The sequence below is a fragment of the Benincasa hispida genome, chromosome 3 (assembly GCF_027475165.1).
Source record: "Benincasa hispida cultivar pf3 chromosome 3, pf3_genome.v1.1, whole genome shotgun sequence".
In the NCBI taxonomy this organism is placed as follows: domain Eukaryota; kingdom Viridiplantae; phylum Streptophyta; class Magnoliopsida; order Cucurbitales; family Cucurbitaceae; genus Benincasa; species Benincasa hispida.
Window position 1 is genome coordinate 8,671,236 of NC_143480.1, and position 23,285 is coordinate 8,694,520.

Sequence of the window (23,285 nt, forward strand, 5' to 3'; positions counted from 1 at the left end):
CATAGCCTAAAATTGGCCATATTTTGCTGTATAATATCTATTTGTATTTGAAAAAGCAATAGTTTTGTAGCGATGTGTCATGTAGTGTTGGGATATGGCAGGTTTTTTTTAATCTTATTATTCCGTACTTGGATTTATTGGATCAACTTAAACAATTCAAAGAACTTGTCATCTTAATATTGATCTTGCCCAATTGCCAAACTGTCAAATATCTATATATTATATAATATGATATAATATCTAGCTAATGAACTAGAAAATTGTAAGAGCTTTAGGGTTATTTAATTATTTGTTTTACAAACTTTCAGATTTTAAAACTCATAACTGCCTGACATAGGTTTTTTAATACCGTGCGTGGAATTTTTATGTCGGGAAGATGAACAATAAAAATATAAACTAATTAATTAATAAATTAATATCAATTATTCATTATGATTAATTTTAATTAACTGTCAAATATAAATATATTATTTAGATTTCATAAGTTTCAACTAATACGTTTCTAGTTAATATTTTATGATAGTTTAACAGGAGCTTTTTAAATATAAAAAAATATTTAAAAATATTTACACTTTATAGTAAAAAAAAATTCAAAAATATTAATTAATATAACAATAAATTAAATAGTATTAAATTTAATTAATGACTACATCAATTGGTCTCTTTCATTTAATTAAGTAAGTATTTAATTTTGATTTCTATAATAAAATTAGTAAATTTAATATATATATTTAATTTTTAAACATTAATTATGCATATTCAAATACAGTCATTAATTATCTTACACATTTAAATCTAGACATTCGAATCTCAAATATTTAATATCTATACCTATAAAATAATATGCGATCCAAACCACCTATTCTTGTAAATGTGTTTGATCAATACTTGGCTCAGTAAATGGGAAAATTAATGTAATATTTTACTGGGATTGTTTTATAGGGTCAGGAATAAGTCTTGGGGTACACTACCACCATTATTGACTCTACCAGTATTGTCTTTATTCATGCGTAACTTTTTTAATTAGTTAAGACCATCAATATAATTCTCATTTTCACCTTAAAATAATTATTAGTTACGTAATTTCTGAAGATTATTTATGTCTAGTAGTTCTGATAATTAATGGGTCAATTTCACACATTTATTAATTTGTAGAAATGGAGCAAAAGGGAATAACTTAAGTAATATTAACAAAAAAAAAAAGTTAAAGTCAATTGGACGAAAAGATAAATCAAATCAAGAAATTAGAAGAATCTAGAAATTGAATGGAGCCAAATGACTCAATATAGGATAGCGTTGAGGCATTGCACAACAACAGATTGCAAAGAAAAAAATAGTATAGGATCTTGGTTACAGTGTGGGTTGCTTGGGGCAGGCACCTTGGTGGAGCATAGCATGAGACATTTGATGGGCTCTATAAAGCACAGATACTTCATGTGAGACAAAGAATCAGTATCAGATACGTATCGGATATCGATACTTCTAGATACTTTTTAGATACGTATCTGACACACGATTTGATGTATCTATATTTTCAAATACTTTCCAGATATATATCTGACATGCGATTTGACGTATCTATTTCTATGCGTACTTTTTTTCAAAAAAAAAAAAAAAAACAAGTAGCTCATCTAATGTTTCCCAATCTAAAATTAAGCAATCTATTTAAAAAGCTCATTACTCGAGTCCAAAACTAAAAATAAATAAATAATGAACCAGACCCTAGACTAGAATCATATAATCTCCATCTTCACATTTGAGTCCCCCACAAAATCCACCAAAATATAAACCATTTAGATATCTTCAACAATTCAATGAAGAAGTTCTTCATTTATCTTCATACTTCTCCCTCTAATCTTCTTCTTCTTCTTCTTCTTTGTAATATGAGTCACTTTTCTATTGCATTTTATTAATTATTGTACTTCAACATCTTAGATGTTGTTTTTTTTTTATTGTACTTCAGTGTTTGTATTCTATTTTGTGCTATTGTTATTAACTTATATGCTAAATTTATCTGTATCCTATATTTTCTTCAAGAAAAAAAAATGTATCTTCAACGTATCAGTATCCTCATTTTTTAGAAATATATATTAAAAAAATATATAAAAAATGACGTATTCTTAGATGTATCCATATCTTAATTTTTTAGAAATTAACGAATCGCCGTATCCGATCATATCCATATCGTGTACCCGTATCTGTATCTGTGCTTCATAGGATGGGCTCATTAAAGGTTAATTGCACTAGAGTAGATGGTCAAGCTTGCTACTGAGTGCCCAACGCAAGGCGCTAAATGAGTGCTAAGCGTGCGGTGGAAGGTCTTGGCCGAAGAATTTAAGGTTGTGAGGAGTGTGCCTTTCCATGTGTTGAAGTGGTGAGGAGGTTATTTTATTAAACTTAATTAGTGGGCTAAGTGGCAAAATTGGAGGAAAGAAACAAGTGTTAATGGCATGTGTTGGGATTGATGTCCTAAATCTAGTGTATCTCATGGTTTGTTGTTTTTGTTAACATAAATTATTTATCTAATAAAATCAGAGGTATTTTATTTGACATTTAGACAACATTAATTTAATCCAATAAATAAGATCCAAGGTTATATGATGTCACTTGAAATGTATGTGGTTGACATACATGTGGTTTATATTCAAGTAATAACCTAAAAGGTCTGCAGTAAATGGATGAAGGTTGGGTGCCTTGTCCTAGTAACACTGCAGATACGGCCCACTTTGTAATTTTTACATGAGATGTAAATGTTACAAATAATATGAACCATATTGTTCATATAGAGAAATGTGAGTGAGGGATCCTGTATAAAGGAGTTTATACATAGATTGGACCACGAAACATTTAGTTTCTCTTTATAACACTGTTACTTGAAGAAACTAATGTTTCACTAGGATGATCATAGGAGACTTGACCTTAATCCTGAGTAAGTTATGAACTCCTGTTTATGATGATAATCCTTTGATCTGTATGGGTGAGAGTGGTCATGATAGCCGACTCAACAAGCCTACCATTTTTGGGATTTGTCTGATTAGGAAGCTGGGAACACAGCTACATAAGATGGAATTAACTCCTTCTCATTCTTTGGAAAAGTAGATAAATTGCTCCCTTAATAGCTGGTTCCGGGTCTTGAACAATGAGACCCCAACCTCTCACGGGTTCGAGAGGTGTTAGTTTATAGTTGGACTATAAACTATTTGTTCATTAGAGGAATCAGTAGTACTTAAGGAGTTAGATGTAACTACAGGGATAAAACAGTATTTTGACCCAAATGTAGTTATGAGCATTTGTGAATGGTCATCACTCTATTGATTGGTTATATCCATGGACACAGAAATATATCTACAGTGCGAAAAGTGCGACTATCAATCTCTAGTGGAGTGATCGACAATTAATGAACATTGATTAATTGGATTAAAGAAGTTTAATCAATTAATCTCATATCATTGGAACTTCTAATATGTAGGTCCATAAGGTCCTCTTGTTAGCTCACTAAAGAATAGTAATGAGGAATGGTTTAAATTGTTCAAATCAAAAAAGGGAATTTTTAATGAGATTAATGTATAATGGTTAATTATAGATATGATCTATAATCCAAATTATATAAGAGAGATATATTTGAATAAGATTCAAATATTAGATTTATATTAATTGGATCCATTAAGAGATGTATACATATAAATATGTGAAATTTATATGTTAATTAACTCCATATTAAATATGATTTAATATAGTTATTTAATTGATTAATTAATGGTTAATTAATTGATTAAGAAATTATGAGATTAAAGATTAGTATAAACATATAATATTTATGATAATTAATTAAATATATATGTATGTATTAAATAGGATTTAATATATGGTTATTTAATTAATGTGCCAATTAATTAAATAAGGGTTATTTAATTAATTAGCACTAAGGGTATAAAGGGAAATACTTGGAGAAGGGTCATATAAATATATCCTTATAGCCCATTTAAGGCAAAGATTTTTATTACACAAAATTCTAGCCTCCAATCTCCACCTTCTCTCTAACTTCTCTCTAGAAATTCTCTTCCTTTTTTCCTCCTCAAAGCTATTGGAAACCACACTTCCAAGCTCTTTGAATCCTAGAGAATAGCAAGGCAATCTTGTTGGAGGTGTCCATCCTTATTGGAGAAGCTCGAGATTATTGAAAACGGTGGAAGAAGAAAGCTTGAGGAATCATCAAAGGTAAGTTTGATTTCTTTTCTTCTTCCTCTATTCTAGCATGCATATGTTTATTTTGAATGTTTATCCTACAAATGCATGATTTGTTTTTTGTTTTTGTTTCTTTAAAAATCGATTATCTAAATGCAAGGCGTTCACATGCTTCCGCTTGGGATTTGATCCCTTCAGCATGAGCTATCAACTAATTAGGCAAAGTCAGCATGCAAGGGAAAGTATAAAAGGGGTTTTTGAAGAGGAAGTCGGTTTGGTCAATTCTCTCGTGCTAAGGAATAATCTCTTCAGCCAAAGTGAAGTTCCATCCGTCTACTTGATGCTTCAGTGTTGCTATGAAGAAAACCCCATGAATTGATGTTGAAATCTTGAAAAGATTAAAGGTTGTTCTGATTTCTGGACTCCCTCGAGAAAGCCATGAAGATTGGTAGATTTTGAGCTCTTTAGGATTGAAGCTCAAAATTTGAGGTAAGATAGCTAAGAGGTTATGTAAAAAATTCATAGAAGGGATTTTTGTATTTTGATGGATGGATTCTTTGTTATAAGTTCTGAAAGCTAAATCTGGAAATTGATGTTGATGAACAAGCAAGTAGCTGCATCGGTTAAACAAGCAAGCAACTGATTGAGGCAAGGAAGACGGGCGTGCGTTGGCACCAGTGAATGTGTGTACATCAGACAAGGCAAGGTTGTTTGAGTGTGTGCAAGGTTGGGTTGTGCGGTGAAGGAAGCACCCAATGCTAGTGTCCGCGCAACGTGAAACACATATAACAATGAAGCTCAGTGCATACCTCGGAGCCTAACACATAGGTCAAGGAGGGGAGACCATGCGCGCACCTACAATATTGATAGTGTTCGTGTGCCCTGTGCTCATCAGGTCATGTGGTGTGCCTAAGTTACTTAATGGTTTGCCATTGCGATAGTTTTGAAGTCTAAGTGTTGGCAAGTTAAAATAAAGTCCTTAAGAAATGTTAAGCATGTTAAGCTAATTAATACTTAAATGTGGACTCAAAAAGGAGAACTAGATATAAATTTAGGTTAAGGAAAAAGGAGGCCTAAAAGGTCAAGTAAAGTAAGTAAAGTTCAAAAGGGAGCCACTGTTAATACCAAGGATACGTATCTATGTGACAGGCCAAACAGAAATTGGGAATACTTATAAACCCTTGGGAGCTAGCAAGTAATAGTGAATGAAAAAGTTTTTCGAGTGTTCTTCATGGTAGGGTTTTAATGCATATGTATTGAATGTTTTACCTAAATGTTCTCGAAGCATGATTTAGTTGAACGCATGAGTTTTAAGTATGCTCTCTTTGAAGTTGTTTTCAACGTATAGTGCAACCAAAGTATGTTGGATGCATGGTCCACCCTAAAAGCAAAGCTTTCAATATATGCTAAGCATGAGTTTCTTCTCAAATAGGCTATGTGCTTCAAGGTTCTCTAAGCATGATTATACTATTTTGAGCTAGATAATCTAAGTTTTCAAAGCATGTTTTCAGCATGAATGATTTCTCAAGAAAGTTTATGAACATGTTCTTATGCAATGTTTTAAGTATGTTTTGATTCATAAAAGCATTTCTAATGTATTATACACTTTTATGCTATGTTTACCTAAGCCAAGTTTTCTAAGGAATGACAAAAGACTAAAGTATTGTGTATGGTTAGTATAGGCATGTTTTCAGTACTCTAATGATGAAACTCGACAATCAAGTAGATGAAGGTGTCTAGGTCCCTTGATATTCTAAGAGATGAGGTATCCAGGGCCTACATTATGCCTATGCTATATTAGCCTTTGGGGTATTCTATGTGCACGTATGACTATTGTCAAAGCTGATTGTATTTAGATTGCTCAACATCAACTAAGGCTATCGGCATTGGGTGAATGAGCAAAGAGGCTCTACCTCAACTAAGACCAAAATAGTATAAAGAAAAGTATAGGTGTTATATGAGATTAGCCAAGCTATGATTGATTACAGGGTTTCCAGTATGTTATTGTTATGATTTAAAATGCAAAGTTTCTATAGTTAAACTAAGCCTTATTTTTTAACCCTAAAACTATGAAGGCATTTATGTTCACTAGTTGTCCCCAATTTATTCACCATATTTATATTTATGTCATAAGTTTCAAAAGTTAGTCACTCATTGGGGAATTTTAGCTCAACCTTTCAAAATATTTACTTTCTAGGTAGCGGCTGATTACTCGAAGTCTAGCTTATAGCTACCAGTCTTGCCCTAGGATTCTGAACAACCTGACATCTGCCCAAGTCTTAGTCATGTTTTTGTTAAGTTTTTGGAACTCATGATCATGTAGTTGGGAAAGGTAGACTCCTTAAGTTGTAAACGCTAATGTGTGTAATATGGTGAGTAAGCACTATTGGATCACGTTGTTGTTCTAAAACACCTTCAAGACTAATGTTAAGAATGTACATATGTTGTGATGTTATGCTATAAACTGTCCATCAAGTTAAATAGGTGCGAGGGCATAGGCAACAGGTACTAGATAGGTAGTAGATGTCATAAGAAGGTTGGCATCTGCTGTCTTCACACCTCCTTTCAGGTTAAGAGGATAGCCTGAAGGAGGGTATGACATTATTGTTAAAATAAAATATTCAATAAAAAAAAGTAATTATTTTAAATAGTAAAACCGTTGAAAATATTTTCAAATATAGCAAAATGTAATTGTCAATGAGTAATAGACCACTTCTAGCACTAAGCAATAGACCGCAATAGAATTTGATAGACAATGACATTTTGCTATATTTATAAATAAGTTGGTTCATTTTTTTTTTTTTTTTTTTTTTGAAGACAACCAAAAAAAATACTACAAATAGAGTAATTAATATTTTACTGCAAAGAGTTTTCCATATTTGTTTAGAAAATATTTTTTAAAAAAAAAAAAAATCTATTTCGAACATGCATAAATTATATGCTTTAGATACTTTTCATCCATATTGTCGATACAAAGTAACAACAAATTGTACCAATTTTCATGATATTACGTATGGATCAAATCTATCATGTCTAATTCCTCATTTAAAAAATGGTGTTTCGTAATGAAATTAGATAGTGATGTTCAAATAACCCGACAATCCAAATAATTTGAACTATTCAATCTAAAATATAAGAATTGGTTTGAGTTAGTTTTATTATTGGGTTAGGTTAGGTTAAATTTTTTCTTTATATATATATATATATATTTGTTTAAAATTTGATTACTTTGTATTGATTAATTTGTGAATATTTTAATATTTTTCTTTTAAAATTGTTATGAAATTTGTCTTTGATTAAAGTTTGTAATAAATATCATAGATATTTAGTATTTAGCATTTGAATTTTATGAGATTTTAGTTATTAGTCATATAATGTATATAAATCTACATATTCTTAATTAAAAAGAAAAAATAAATGATAACCCAACTACCCAACCCGAATTTTAATGGTTGGATTGTAGACTTTATTTGGATCTTTGGATTGCCAACCCAACCAACTCAAATTTTAGGGTTGGTACAAAAAGCACCCTCAATTCATGTACATCCCTAAACGAGTAGTATGTGAAAAATCTAAGGGGATAACTTATCTATCAATTTTCTTACATCACCCTAAGATACCAGATTGATCTACCTTACTTTGAAATGCCAATGTATGCTCAGCCTCAGAATTTGAAATCATAACTCTTATTATATACATAATATTGGCAATAATTTAGAAATATCATTCAGTAGCCCAAGAGGAGAGAAAAAGTCAAGAATTTACCCAGTGTGTGAGGTGTCATATTGTTTAAGAAATCCTAAAACACATTGATGTATGTAAAGGATTGCCAACAAGAATATATTCTAGTGTGTTATAGTTTTATACGAATTCTTGTCCAAGAGACCAAAACTTTGTCTCATTTAATGATGTTATGTGAATCGCTAAAAATGTATGACTCACCCAATGACAAAAATTTTGGAGGGGAAATAGAATACGTTATGATGAAACAAACAAAACATCTTCTAAAAGGGATAATTTGAAACTATCAACCATCCAAGCCTCAGTATTGAAAAAAAAAAAGTGACTGCACGTATCTGGTGCAGCCCAACAGTAACAAACAGTTACAACAGAATTCGAGCCTGCTCGACTAACTTCACTTACACCACACATGGGGATGGATTCTGAAGATTAATGGTGGCGCGGATCGGGGCCTCCCGGTGACAGGCGTGCCACCCCACGTTGATGGATGCTACCTGAGCCTTCGACAGCGATCAGCCCAATGTGAAAGTTGTCTCTGGAACCCAACAGAGCTAGCCGATAAGACTTAGCCTCAAATTTTGGTTCAAGTAGTCGAGATTCAGACCCTGCAAAACAGTAGGAGGCCAACAAGATCAGGCAGACCCACAAGCTAATCTTGGCCATTGCTGTATAATATATGTTAGTATTTGAAGCAATAGTTTGTAGCGATGTGTTAAGTAGTCTTGGGATATGGCAGGTTTTTATACTCGCCAAAACCATCTTTACTTTTTTAATCTGAATCATTCCCAACCGAATTTATTGGTTCAACTTAAATAATTCAGAATTTGTCCTCTTACACAGCATTAATATGATATCTATCGCGTCAATTAACCAGAAAATTTTGAGAGTTTTAAATTCTTGTAATGTGTGTTGATCAATACTTGACTCACTAAACAAGGGAACTGTAATTCTACTTGGGATTAGTTAGGCAGAGAAACGAATAACTCAAGGTGAAAAACAAAAAGGGTCTACACAAGAATACATCCTAATTAGTTTTTTAGTCTCCAAGACTATCATCATTATTTTCTAAAGAAGAGGCCTTTGGATGCATTCCCTTATTAGAAAACAAACTATTGGAGCAACCGTTGGTCAGCACTCAGCCCCATCTCTACCTAATGTTGGAAAAAACCTCCCACTTCAGAAAGAAATCTACTAGAACAATTTTCTTCCCGATCTCAATTACAATAGAATTCTCTCAAAGCTTTTGATAACTCACATCTTTTTTCCCAATCTCAAACTAGAGAATACAAAAGGAATTTAATTAGGGTTTAGCACACTAAGCTTAAAGTGTTTCTAACTATGACGACTTGAAACTAGAGGCATAGGCTCCTTTTATAGGCTTGGAACTCATCCTCATTCTTCAATTTAATCGATGTGGGACAAACAGAGTAGACCACTTGGAATACCACCTCTCAAAATTTTCTTTTTTCGTGCCACATGTCAATAAATCTTGCTAATATTTATGGTGCAATTTCCACCTACTTGGCTCATTTGGAAGTCCTTCAGCCATCGACATAATTTCCACCACACACTTTGCATAACCATCAAGTCAATGCCCGTGTGCAAACTTGTAGAACCGCTAACATCACATCCTCTATCATGGTAAAGCGGACATACCACGAGGATGAGTTTTGTCTTTTTCAAAGAAAGTCACTATCTCTCCTGACGAGAAAGACACCATCAGCATCTGATTCAGAGCCCTTTGACGAAGCTGCTCTATTTTTCATGTGCCCAAATTGTCTGCATTCCCAGCAACCTATCTTCTGCTCGAAGATTCTCTTCTTGAAAACCTTTGCTGGAATCACTCTTGAACTACATTGGACCACCATCATCGGTTACCTTGCACTTGTGTAACCCAAATTGTATCAACACATCCTTGACTTGCACTTGCCACAAGTCGAAGTTGATCCTTCCATCAAATTTCTCCACATCAAACTTTATTGGACTCATAAAACTTGACACACATCTGTTTCACTCCTAGCAGATAGGCAAATACAACTCACACTATTCACAAAACATCGCAACCCATTTTAAGAATTCCTTTTTTATGTGGAAGCTCAGATAAAACTGCAACCATAGAGCATACTCAGACATTCAAAAAACTATGAACCTGACATTCTGATACCACTTGTTAGGAAAAACCTCCGACTTTAAAGAGAAATCCACTATGTGAAAATTTGTTACAATCACATATAACAATTATCTCCCTCGATCTCAATTGCAATAGCACTCTCTCAAAGTTTTTGATGACTCATACCTTTTTTTCCCACTCTCAAACTAGATAATACAAAAGAAAATTAATTAAAGTTAGCACACTAAGGTTAAAGTGTTTCTAACTGGGACGTCTTGAAACTAGAGGCATAGGCTCATTTTATAGGCTTGGAACTCATCCCCATTCTTCAATTTATGGACAAACTGCACTTCTAATATTTTTCCAAAACCCAACACCTAGTTCACCGAGCTTCCACACTCAATCCTATAAATACAATATTTTTAGTATTATTATAATGTGAAAAATAATTTCGTATAACAATTAATGTATCTTTCTTTTTAGTATTTAGTTTAGTTCAACTATTATCTTGGATGGAACTTCTGAACCTTTAACCTTTTAGTCAAAACTAGGATACTTTAATCAATTAGTTGTGTTAAAAATTTCGAATTTTTAAGTCTTGTTTAGTAACCATTTCGCTTTTTTTTTTTTTTTTTTTTTTTTTTTGAAAATCAAACCTATTTCCTATCTATTTCTTACAACGATTTGCATATTTCTTAAAATGGTTGAATTCTTAGCCAAATTTGAAAAACAAAAATAAGTTTTTAAAATCAACATTTTTTAGTTTTCAAATTTTTCACTTAGCTTTTTAAACCATTGGTAAAAGGTAGATAACAAAAGAAGAAATTTGGAGGTGAAAATTGTTGGGAAAAAACCTCCCACTTCTACCACAGAGAAATTAAATAAAATTGGAAATACAAGAATTTACGTGGAAAACTTCCAACTCGAAGAAAAACCACGGTCCACAAAAAAGAAATCGTGAAAAATTGTTATAATCACACAGAACAATTCTTTCTTTGATCTCAATTACAAGAGCACTCTCTCAAAGCTTTTGACTACTCACATTCTTTTCCTACTCTCAAACTAGAGAATACATAAAGGAATTTAATTAGAATTAGCACACCCAAGAAGTGTTTGTAACTAGGACAACTTGAAACTAGAGGCATAAGCTCCTTTTATAGGCTTGGAGCCCATCTCCATTCTTCAATTTAACCGAATCCCCAATCTTCAATTTAACCGATGTAGGATAAACTGCACTTCTAATATTTTGCCAAAACCTAACAAATTCCACCTTAAGATATTTGAAGAATCCACAACTTCTGCAACATCCATTGTCTTCACCGACAATCATAATTCTCAACTCAGAGAACTATAACTCACTCCACCATAAAGTGTAGAAGATTTTCCTTTTTCTTCACATGTCGATAAACCTTGCTGATAATTTATGGTGCAACTTCCACCTACATGACTCACCTCGAAGTCCTTCAGCCATCAACACAACTTCCACCACACACCTTGCATAACTGCCAAGTCAATACCAGTGTGCAAACATGTGGAACCACTAACATCACATGCTCTATCATGGTAAAGCAGATATACCACAAGGATGAATTCTGTCTTCTTCAAAAGAAGTCATTGTCTCCTTTGACGAGAAAGACACTATCAGCATCTGATCTAGAGCTCATGTGCTCAAACCGTCCGCATGTCCACCGTCTATTTTCTGCTCGAAGACTCTCCTTTTCCTTTGTTGGAATCACTCTAGAACTGCACTGAAACACCATCATCACTTAATATGCAGTTGTGTAATCTATATTGCATCAACACATCCTTGACTTGCACTTGCCACAAGCCGAAAGAAATCCACCATGTAAAAAATTGTTACAATCACACAACAATTCTCTCCCCAATCCCAATTACAAGATCCTCTCTCAAAGCTTTTGACTACCCACACTTTTTTCCCACTTTCAAACTAGAGAATACATAAAGGGAATTTAACTAGAGTTAGCACACCCAATCTTAAAATGTTTCTAAATAGGACAACTTGAAACTAGAGGTATAGGCTCCTTCTATAGGCTTGGAGCCTATCCCCATTCTTTAATTTAATCGATGTGGGACAAATTGCAGTTCTAATATTTTACCAAAACCCAACAGAAATAGTGTCTATAGGCTTAATTCTCAAAGACAAAAAGTAAAAACCAAATGATTACCAAACGGGGTCCAAGTTATAGGTTTACTTATTCCTAAAATATTAAATAAATAAATAAAGCATCTAAAGTTGTGGCATCAAGTTAATGTAGATGTAGCACAATACTTGGGAATTCTACATGACAAGCTTATTTCAGGGAAGTTTAAAACATTAGGAAAGCCTAACGAAATGAGGTAAAGGAGGGATCTATTAAACACAAAATGTAATTTTATGGGCTTAATCTTTTAGAAACTTTTTCAAAGTATGCCAACTTAAAAGGTTTAGAAACTAAAGAAATTTTTTGAAGTCTGAACTTTTAAATTACAGGATTAAATAAACACATACAAATCACAAAGTTCAAAAAAGGAACTTATAATAACCTAAAATGAAATATTAAAACAACGAATAATGTAATTAAATATGAACAGAAATCAACCACTAGCCAGTAAGCACCTATACTAACATAGTGCTAGAACTTTTCTCCTCAATCCTAGTCAGGGATGATTGTTTTTGTCATCCTCTTATGAGATGAAATACATGGTATTTTCAAGAAAATACATGGTATTTTCAAGAGGTAGTGGTTTTCATGATACTGCGATTCAAATTTTCATTTGCTAATACTTCGACAAAGTTGGTGAATGCAATTTGGCAGCTATTTCCACTTCTCGATTATTATTCATATTTAAGAAAAAAGACAATGCTAAATAATTCGATTAATTCTTTAAGATAACTAGGGGAAGCCTGGACTGGAACTAACCATGAACGAGAGGAGACAAGGGAATCATGTGATTGGAAGGAAAAGACCCAGCGGCAAATGAGAATATCCAAAGTAATCAAAGCTTTTTGAAATTAGCTGGTATCCATCCTCTGCTTCATCTACGGAACACTATCTTGTTTTCACAAAAATATTTGCATTTTAATCCTCCTTTAACTGAATTTGCTTTACAGCCTACCATGACCTAATATTCTTCAATAAATGGTCCCAAGACATTGATAATACTCTAGAGGCTGAACCTAATTGACAACTTGGAGTTTGTAATGATATAATACGGTTCCAAGTACCAATTGAATGCCGTACATAAAGCATCCATAAACTGCCATAAAATTTTCAGCTAATTCTCGAGGCACTGTCAGAGGATTTGAGGGCCACAGAAGAGGAATAATAAGAAAGAAGGACATATTAGATGATATATAATTAAATTTACCTTCATCCATCAACTTAAGTTTTAGGATCAATTAGTGATTTAGGATGGTATTAGAGCAGGTGGTCTAAGAAGATCATGTGTTCAAACTTCTACAATGTTATTTTCTCCCTAGTTAATATTCATTTTCACTTGTTGGATCCATTGGTGATATAAGATTTTATCTATTTCCTTTTTTTTTTTTTTTTTAAGATCATCATGATGGCTTGGTCTTATTAATCTTTTCCACTCTTTTCTTTTACTTGTGTGTTTTTTAACCCATTTAGTAACTATTTGGTTTTTTGTTTTTTAAAATTAAGTCTATATTATCCATATTTCTTATAATAATTCGCATCATTCTTAAGTATAAATGTTGAATTCTTAGCCAAATTTTAAAAACAAAAACTACTTTTTTTAGTTCTCAAAATTTGGCTTAGTTTTTTAAACCATTAGTGAAAAATAGATAACAAAAAAAGAAATTTGGTGGTAGAAGTAGTGTCCATAGACTTCATTTTCAAAAACAAAAACAAAAAATAAAATAGTTACCAAATAGGACCTTAGTTACCTATTGTATCGACAATGCACCAACGGTAAATATGAGGGAGTTTAGATTTTCTTACGAAGCTACTCTGTATATTAATTTTATATGAAATCAGATCCAATAAATCCCAAAGAGATTTCATTTGAATAAATAAATATATCCCAAAGAGAAACCGGCGTCATGACTCTTACATAGGTTGTTCTGAGGTTGATGTACGTAGACAATAAGTGCTGAGTGATAATTGGATTTGTCTATCTGGCTGGCCAAAGTTGTAAAGATGGTCCTCGTAGTTTTTTATTTTTTATTTTTTCTTTGGCCTACTGATCTAGGAAAGAATCTCAATTTATCCAACTTATCAACGTAGAGAACTAATAGAAATCAAATATATGTTAGTGGTAGTTTACCATTTTCTATATTTGTCTTTAGTTTAAGACTTTTTTGATGTTGACTAGCATTTAAACCAAAAATAAAAAATTTGTCTTATTATTCCCTATGGCCACGTTTTGACATCGTATACATGTGCAGATTTGTGGAGGGCAGTCAAAAGAGTTGGAAGGTTTAAAGAGGAAAAGAAATGTAGACATTGGATGAGCTTTAAAGAAGAAGTGGACACAAAGGCATTGCTCCAAGCTGACAAGTCCTAATTACAATCTTCCATGATATCCAAATATAAATGAAGTTAATGCTAATGCTAGCAATGGCAATTCGGCAACTGACAAATTGGCCAACGCAACGAAAATGACCAAATGACAAAATGGAGCTTATTTTAGGTGCACTCCTATTTGAGCAAGTTATTTTCCTCTTTTCATAACAGAAAACTGGAAGTGCCATTTTGGTATCTAATTTCGTCCCTAGTGAATGAAGGTGAACAATTGAGCTGATTCCAAACATGTCTTCTGTAGTTTTGAGCTAATATGGATGTCTTTTAGAAATGATTATGATAGAACGACTATTTTAAACACTTTCCCAAATCCACCATTTATCAAGTTAATCTGTATAGTCCAAATCTCTATTGAACCGATTTTCTTCAGTCTTTTATCATAAAAATGAGATCTGCCTAGATCCCAAGTTTTTGCTCCTGATCTGCAGTGCAATATACAGTTCAAAGAGCAAAAAAGCAAGAGATAAAATGATGCGTGATAACCAAAGTTTTCAATCCATATTTTTAGGTGTGAAGACATTATTCATTGTGCTAGAAAACTATATCTCATCAGTCTGTCAATTAGGAAAATGAGAACCCACCATTCCCAACATGATATACTTTAGTTTTCCATTTACTCCTGACAATGCAAAAAAGGTACGAACTTTGTGCCTGACGAACCCAACAAAAAGGGTGCAGAGGGTCTCGAATTGGTAAGATATATATGCATACCTGTAAGTGGAATTAAGACTCAAGCTGCTTTTGTCTGAAGCTTCTTGGACAACAGTTTGGCAGCAAATTTCTGAACCTTCATAATGTTCGAACTTGTGAAGGAATTGGGCTTCAAATGAGGAAATGAGAAAAGAAAACCCCAAAGAAAATAAAAGAATGAAAATGCCATGGAAGGATATCTTCTCCTCATAGATGGGATGATTGAGCATCAGTAGATTATTGTTGTTAACAAAAGCTCGGACTAATATTTCCTTGGCCTCATCTTGCTTCTTTCTCAGCATATTACACATCTGGTAAGAAATTAAAACAATAGATTCATGAGGTCTCTACATCAGCTTACTCTAAAAGTACAAAGATTGTATTTGCAACATCATTGAAGGCATTTAATTTTCTGATACAAGGTCGTTTTCATGTTTACATTTTGTCACTTCATTAGTGGTTATTGTACGTCTCTAGCACCGTTTTCCAAATGAAAAGCACCAGAATTTACTGTTCAATCTGACAAAAGATAAGTTAATCTACAGTTCACTTACATCTTCAAGCTGCTGTGAATAGGCTTCTGCTTTTTCAACATTTCGATCATTTTCCAAAACCAAAGATATTTCCCATTCCACCGTATTTGGCACATGAGGATTTTCGATACTGTTGGCTAACTGGTCATGGGAAGCGGTGGTCATACTTTCAACCTGATTTCACCAAAAAAAAGGAAAACAGAATGGAATAATAACAGACAATGACTCGTTTTTGTTTTCTAAAACTATTCAGTGCCCATTCAACTTTCTCAATTATATTGATAAGAAACTCCAATTCACTACCCAACCTGTTCTCCTATCTTTTTCTCCAACGGCTCTTTGGAGTTTCTGCAAGTGATTTGGGAAAGCAGTTAATCAGTCAGAGAATCATCCAGTGAATAAAAGAGATGAATGAGATTAATGATATGCTGTCACCTAAATCCACTAGGTGATACACAAAGGAGCTTCAGAGGTTTTAACAACATTGAATCCGCATTTGGTTCCTGTAAATAGTTTTGGCGTAAAAATCCATGACATCTACTTGAAACTTATGGAGAGAGAACTTTTTTGAGGTCTTGGGATTAAAAACCATAATTATTCTAGACACCTCAATGACATGGAATTATGAACTAAAGATATAAACCTCTAGTGCTTTACGCTTCACGTTGGAGATTAAAGGTTTTTGTTTGTCCACATTTTCAGCACAATAGCCAATGTCTAACTTTTTACTTCGTTGTCCTGCTTCCATAGTTTGTTCTGGTTCTCCTAATTTCCTTTCTTTCACACCTCCAGTACTCGATAGAACTTGCTTTCCTCCAAATGCCCTAGACAAAAGAAGAATGATCTGATCTTACAAATATTAACCAGTATATGTATAAGAGAGGTTTGAAAAAAAACATATGAACGCCATACCTAGAAGTCTTCAAACTGGAAACATTGGGAAATATTAAGCCAGTTTTAATAGAACAAACTTTATTCCCTTGAGCTGAAATGGTCTTCACGTTTTGACTAGGTATCATTGATAATTTCAGTCGTTCAGTACTGCAATGTGTTTGAGTAGTAGTTCTGACAAGCAAATTGCTAGGATTAACTCCGGCACTGCAAGAATAAGAACTAACATAAAGAAATAAAACATATACCATTCCGCATATCCTTGTTAGGTATAGATGATTCCATCTCAAAATGAAGTTAGTTTAAGGCATATTCAAACATGAAATAGCAAACCCAATAATATGCCTCACCTTAAAGCACTAAGCTTTCCTAAGCTTTTCTCACTTTGTACTGCAACTGGCAGTGCCGTCTTTGCTACTTTATTATGTGGTCGAGATTCTCTGCAAAGATTCCTGTGTTTTGTATATAATTAGAACAAAAACGGCCATATTATTGTATGGAATGGCCATGGCCAAAGATCATGAGAAAAGTGCAATTTTCAACTGTCATGAACTCTGAATTTCAAAAGTTTATAGTATAATGACATCTAACAAAGCCAATATGAAGCTGTGAAGGCTCAAACTGAAACTTCGTGTTAAGAAGCCTTGCTTGACATTAACAAGGCTGCTACAGAAGCCTTTCCATGGTCATATGCTGTAATTATCATGTTTGTTGTTTGTCTACCATCAAATATCATACCATATAGTCGACCAACTGGCCTCCAGGCTCCAATAGTGCGATTGTAATATAAAGTACATTTTCATAAGGGGCATTAGTTATTAGAAAACACCTTACCCGTCTCCAGCTGCCAGAATTTGATTTGAAGCATCAATTCTATTCTTGCCTAAAGAGAGAAGTTTTGTACTGATAGATGATGATTGATGTAGTTGAGGTTTGCTAACATCTATTCTTGACATCGATGAATTCCCACCCATTTCTTTTTCTTTAATTGTCACTTCATTTACCCGTGGTCCTCTGCATCAGGAATTAGGGGAAGAAAAAACAGACGAACAAACAAACAAACAAATGTTATGAGATAATATCAAGCATTTCTTCGAAAGCTCAAATAATGGATGTGCTATTCATAATTACACAACATCTCTAGCACAGTAACTCATTTAATGTGAGTTAGTGCAAATACATGAGGCAAATAATTTCCAGCTGTGTATTTCTATCCAATGATCCTCACATTTTCAGTGGAGAAGATCAGATATGATTATTCTAAGTGAATTTTCGTGTTAGAAGACGATAAAGCATAATATTTAACCTGCATAAAGGAACTGTAAACAATTTCAATTTCAAATTTTGGTTTTGTCTGATTTCCTGCGTGTCAAGCAGAAGCTTCCTCGGTACATCTGAATTGGAAAAATCTTTGAGGTCTGGATGAACTTCAGCCGGTTGAACATTGTCAACAAATTCATTCAGGTGGCTGCATTCTGACTTTTCTTTTTCTGTAGGATCGCTCTTCGATGCAGGGATATTTATTGGAGACAAATAGCTTTGAGGAAATTTTTCAGAGCAAGTTACATCAGAATCTATGTTTTCATCAATGACATTTCCTGTTCCACCTGAAACTACTATTAGTTCTCTTTCCGTACAAATTTCAGACTGTGGTTCTGAAGTACATTCAGGTACATTTCTGGCAACACAGCTGATAGGTACATCATGAATGACTTGATGACTACTCTTTGCCACTTCTTTTTTAGACAAGCAACCATTTCCAAATTGTCTCTCTTTATTTGTAGTTGCCGTTGTATTTCTTGCTTCATGTGATGTACCATCCCCAATTTCTGACTCCAGCTCACCATGATCTCCCTGAAAATTCTCAACTCTAGAAGTAGTCTCGTTTTCTGGTGCTGGAAGTCTCTTGGCTATACTCTTATCAATTGCAGTATTTCCTTCAGCTATGTGGATATCAGAAGCTTCATGCTCAACTCTAGAAGATGAGACTGCCTTGGAATCTGGCTGTTGTTTACGAGTCCTTTCTCCATTTTGTAAGCTTTTATCAACATCAAAGCTATCCAATCTTATTCCAGACATAAGTAAAAATGAAAAGTTGTAAGTTGGGATTCAATGGGATGGCTGTCTAATATTCAAAACACAGTTCGTAATTAATAAGAAGGTCCAAACGTTCCTCTAATTGTGTTCTCCACTTACTCTTTAAAATCAAAAGAGAAATTTAAGCTGTCTATATCCTTTTGAACATTTTCATTGGATGATCCTTCTTTACCACTACTCCTAGCCTTTTCAATCTTTTTGGGCGGGGATGAAAAGTCAAGATCTGGCATGTCAATCTTGAACGATGATAACTTTTTAAAACTTCCATCCAGATTGAAATCATCATCCCTGAAAGAAAAGAAATAATATTTTTCAGTAACATGAAGCATCATTGATTATTTTCTGTCATAGTGTTTGAGATCCCACATCGCTGGATCTTTTAATGCATGAACATGAAAATGACAATGTGGCAGGACAAATATCCATAACTGAGACTGATGAGGCTTGGAAGATGATAGGCGATGATCTATCCAAAAGATTTCGAATTTTCTAATTGGCAATACTTACAAAGTTCCAAAATCAAAGGCCTTAATCTTGCCTTTGGAGGCTGTACTAAAACTAAAGTCCACCATGTCATCCTCTGCCACTGATATTGATTTCCAGGAGTTCATAAATTCGTCACCAATGTCCACATCTGTGTCAAGGAGAGTAGAGGTTCCAATACCTTTTTTAGGACCGTACAATCAGAAAGTCAGCCATTTTGACATTAATTGCAGTTTGAACATGGCATCTGAAAATAGATAAATAGACTCTCTTCATTACATTTCATCCTATGCCTAGAATACTAACGTGACTTTCTAAGGTATTCTTTCTCTTATTTATAACAACTCACGTGTCCTAGTTTCTAACTTTGTCTACTGCTAACTGAAAAGGAGTTATGGCAATTGGCAAGACAGCAAATTAAAAATTAAGTTATGAATCTACCATCCCTTGAAAGGGTAATAAAAACAAGGTACTATGCCATGTTCCTCCTATATATGAAATCTAAAAGTGCATACCCAGGAGGGAATCTTTTTTTGTAAGATCAGTAGCTGAAGATGCTCCTTTCTTTGATTCTGCCATCCGCTTATACTGGACTCCTGTTGGACCCCTATAGTCAGTGATCAGACAAGATGACGTTTCCACAGAGAATAAACTATTTGAAGATTATGTTTCCACTCAGCATTCATCTAAATTTCTCAAAATTTTCTATTCCTATCAAAAAAAAAAATTAAAAATAAACCCCGGCCAAAATAATGGTAAACTATCAAATAATCTGAGTTTTTTTGCATAATTGGCTAGATTATAGATTCAACTGATATATAAAATAAACAGGATGCTAAATTAAACAATTTTGTTCTGTGGAAACATAGTGAAAATCTTTAAAATGAACAAGCTGCAGAATTGCACCAACCTGGAATTAAGGATTAAACACACAAAAGGTGCAAAATAGCACTAGGTAATTCTTCCGACGGGGAACCACAAACTCCAGCGACTAGTCTACACCAAATAGCTTGAGGAAGTGTTCCAGAGAGCATTTGTCTAAAGTTGAAACGAAAGCATCAACTCAGATCTCTGAGAATGATGTTCCAGAACAAGGTGAGTTATAATGTGAACAAGATTGAACAGACTCGATATGTACCATGTACCACAGATGATAAACAAGTAAGTACCGACTACGTAATTAGCGTAAAAAGAAGAAGAAGAAAAAGAAAAAGAAGTCCAGTAAATTCCAGCGGAATCAAAATTACATCAACTTTGGAAAAATGAGAAGTGGATGAATGAGATTGGCTTGATCAAGCAATTGAAATCGAGTAGTCGGTAAAAAGAGGAGCACATGACTAAATTCCAACGCACTATCAAATGAATCAATCAGCGCAAGTTAATGACTAGAAAAATAGTCAAGCACAGAAAGAAAGCAAATCAGTCCGACAAATACAAAATGAAAAGAATAAAGAAACAAAGATCTCCAAAGGATAACAGATGAACTTCAAAAGAAATTGACAAATACTCATCATATAGAATCAAACGACAAGAGATTCAGCGAACAACAGCTTTACTTCGTTTTTTCCTTTTTTCCATTTTACATTGAACGCTAATGAAAAATTCCAAAAATATCGTTCACAAACAACAATACCTGCGAGTTCGATGGAATGTCAGACAGATGGAGATAGAAGGAGACCTTGAATTTCAGCGATAGCATAGAGATGCGAACGATGGATGTGTTTCGTTGGAAGTGACTGAGGCCAGAGAAGGCTTTCGTAGAGCACGGAACATGGAGAGCTTTATTCAAATGTCTGTATTTATATGCAATTTTTGTGTTCAGGGCGCGCAAGGATCATCAGCATAGCGGTTACATTGACTGACCGCGCAAGCTATTACAGAAGCATTAATTTCCTTTTTCTTTTTTTTTCTTTTTTTTTTCTTTTTTTTTTTTTTTTTGAGAAAAATGAATGCATTAATTTCTTGTTTTTCTTTTCTTCACTGAGTAAAAAAAATATTTCGACAGATATTCAACCCAAAATTTTGACCAATTTGATGGTTTTTGTTTTTGAAAATGTTATGGGATAAATTTATCAAACCAGGTCGAGTTAGTAGAATAAACGTAGAGCCTAGCCTCTCAAAGGGAGCAAAGCCTAGCTTAGCCTCTCAAGAAAAAGAGAGTCTAGCCTAGAAGAGCTCGGAGGTGGACCAACATACGATCTATAGAGTAGAACTCATAGGTCGAGCTATAGAGGAAAGCTCAAAGGTCGAACTCAAAAAGAATGATGACCTAAGAAAGGAGGTCAACCTGAGAGGTCGAGGTAAGAAAAGAGATCAACATGAGAAAAAAGGTGGAGTTGAGAAAGGAGCTCGCACCAAGATGAAGCTCAAGCTAAGAGAGGAGCTCGAGTTGAGGGCCCGAGTTAAGAGTTATATGTAACCAAGCTATTAATCAAGGAATTATAATAAAGAGTCATAACTAAATAATTAGTTTAATGGCTCACTAATCAATTGTTAACCGAACATCGAAAATCTACCCAAGAGTCGAGTATATTGAAGGTTGAAATATATAACGGCTCAAGCAATGATGGCTCGGATGGTTAACGGTTGAAGTGAATTCGAAGTGGCTTGGAAGTTGAAAGGTCGTGCAAGCTTCAGTTACTAATGGGTCAACCTATATAATCTTTGAGCTGCAATCAAATAGAGGTATGTTAAAAACTTAGCCTTATTTACTATCACTTGAGCCATTTTTCAAACTTGATTCTAACTTGAATGTCAGAGTGGATTTGACTCAAGATCACACCGATGTTTAGATTTGTTCATTTTGATGGACATTGGGCTACTCTTCCCTGAGAAATACAAATTCACCGCTAGTGTAATTTTTAGCATCAGTTGACGTCGTCTGTAGAGAAAGAAATAACAAAAAAATTTAGCCATACCACTACATTTTATATTTGAACCATGAGTAGCAACATGAGAGAATCTCCCAACTAATGGGAATGATTCGGACCGTGGACGTCACCCGAGACGACAACCCGCACGTGTTCCAAAAACTCAAGTGGGTGAAACCCACCAGCTTATGAATGAACTACTTGATGAGTATGCAACTCTAGCTGGAAAAGTTGATGGCTTAGAATTTAGATCAAAGCCTGAACCTGATCATGGAAATGTTAAAATGCCCAAACCCTATTATCGAGGCCATCAGATAGAATGAGGTAGATCCACCTAAAGGAATCAAATTCCTCAATGGAAGTACGTGAACGTGTGTGCTTTCAAGATTCATTTTGGAAATCGTGATAAATAAAGAAACATGGAGAACACACGATAAACATAAAACTCATAAGCATGATGTTTAGGGGAAGAAAATGACTTATCCTTGAAGACCTTCTTCAATACTTCCTTCTCCATTCATGAACACTTCATACCACAAATATCTCCCTTGAACTTCTCTGCACGAACTCCAACAGGACACCACTACTGGGCCTTTCTTGCTATTCTCTAGCAAGAATCGAGATGGTGGGTTCTCTACATTGGAGAAGGGAAGAACAATTTTTTACAGAAGAATTTTCTGTAAAAATTCTTTTGAGAGAAAGAAAGAAATTGCATTGTAGAGAGGAAATTGTGAGATTCATCTTCATTCTTCAAACTCACATTACATTTTGTGAAATTAAAAAAAAAAAAAAAAAAAAAAAGTGAGAGAGGAGATAAGTCCCCTCAATCTTACATTAACTCCCTTGTAATTTTTATATTTATTTTGATATTAAATTAAATTAAATTAATATTAATATTAATTAATCTAATTAATTAATATTAGTTTATTAAATATCATATATTTAATTAAGGTCACATTTGAATCATATTCAAATGTATTTTCTCTCATATACTATAGTTTTAATATGAATATCATTCACATTAAACTTAACCTATAGTTTTAATATGAATCTCATTCATATTAAATTTAACCTATAGCTATAAATTTGAATCCTATTCAAATACATTATTCTCTCATATAACCTATAGTTTTAATAT

The 23,285-nt window shown here is 33.7% G+C and overlaps 1 protein-coding gene across 8 annotated transcripts; it reads right to left on the reverse strand.

The window, feature by feature from the left end:
- Nucleotides 1-8,014: 8,014 nt before the first annotated feature.
- LOC120072953 (uncharacterized protein At4g18490) lies at nt 8,015-21,050 on the reverse strand. 8 transcript variants are annotated; one of them, XM_090311591.1, is made up of 16 exons: nt 20,911-21,050; nt 20,188-20,348; nt 19,793-19,873; nt 19,302-19,428; nt 18,894-19,082; nt 18,004-18,762; nt 17,532-17,711; nt 17,048-17,149; nt 16,719-16,904; nt 16,450-16,630; nt 16,242-16,309; nt 16,115-16,154; nt 15,828-15,980; nt 15,472-15,584; nt 15,295-15,377; nt 8,015-8,531 (listed from the first exon to the last, which is right to left on the reverse strand). In XM_090311591.1, the coding sequence occupies exons 3-15, from the start codon at nt 19,854-19,856 to the stop codon at nt 15,314-15,316; spliced, it is 2,226 nt and encodes a 741-aa protein (XP_090167717.1). In that variant the 5' UTR covers nt 19,857-19,873; nt 20,188-20,348; nt 20,911-21,050; the 3' UTR covers nt 8,015-8,531; nt 15,295-15,313. The 8 variants fall into 8 exon arrangements, with proteins under 8 accessions (XP_090167717.1, XP_090167719.1, XP_090167713.1 ...); XM_090311593.1 differs by having other exon boundaries at nt 16,719-16,871; nt 19,302-19,458; nt 20,911-21,048; XM_090311587.1 differs by having other exon boundaries at nt 19,302-19,458; nt 20,911-21,048.
- Between the last annotated feature and the right edge of the window lie 2,235 nt (nt 21,051-23,285).

Excerpts from the sequence above, each read along its gene's own strand:
- LOC120072953 (XM_090311587.1), bottom strand. The coding sequence starts at position 19,856 with ATGGCAGAATCAAAGAAAGGAGCATCTTCAGCTACTGATCTTACAAAA. Across the intron at positions 16,310-16,449 it reads TGAAGCGTAAAGCACTAGAG|GAACCAAATGCGGATTCAAT; the intron begins GTTTATATCTTT and ends AACTATTTACAG. Across the intron at positions 16,155-16,241 it reads GTATCACCTAGTGGATTTAG|AAACTCCAAAGAGCCGTTGG; the intron begins GTGACAGCATAT and ends AATCACTTGCAG.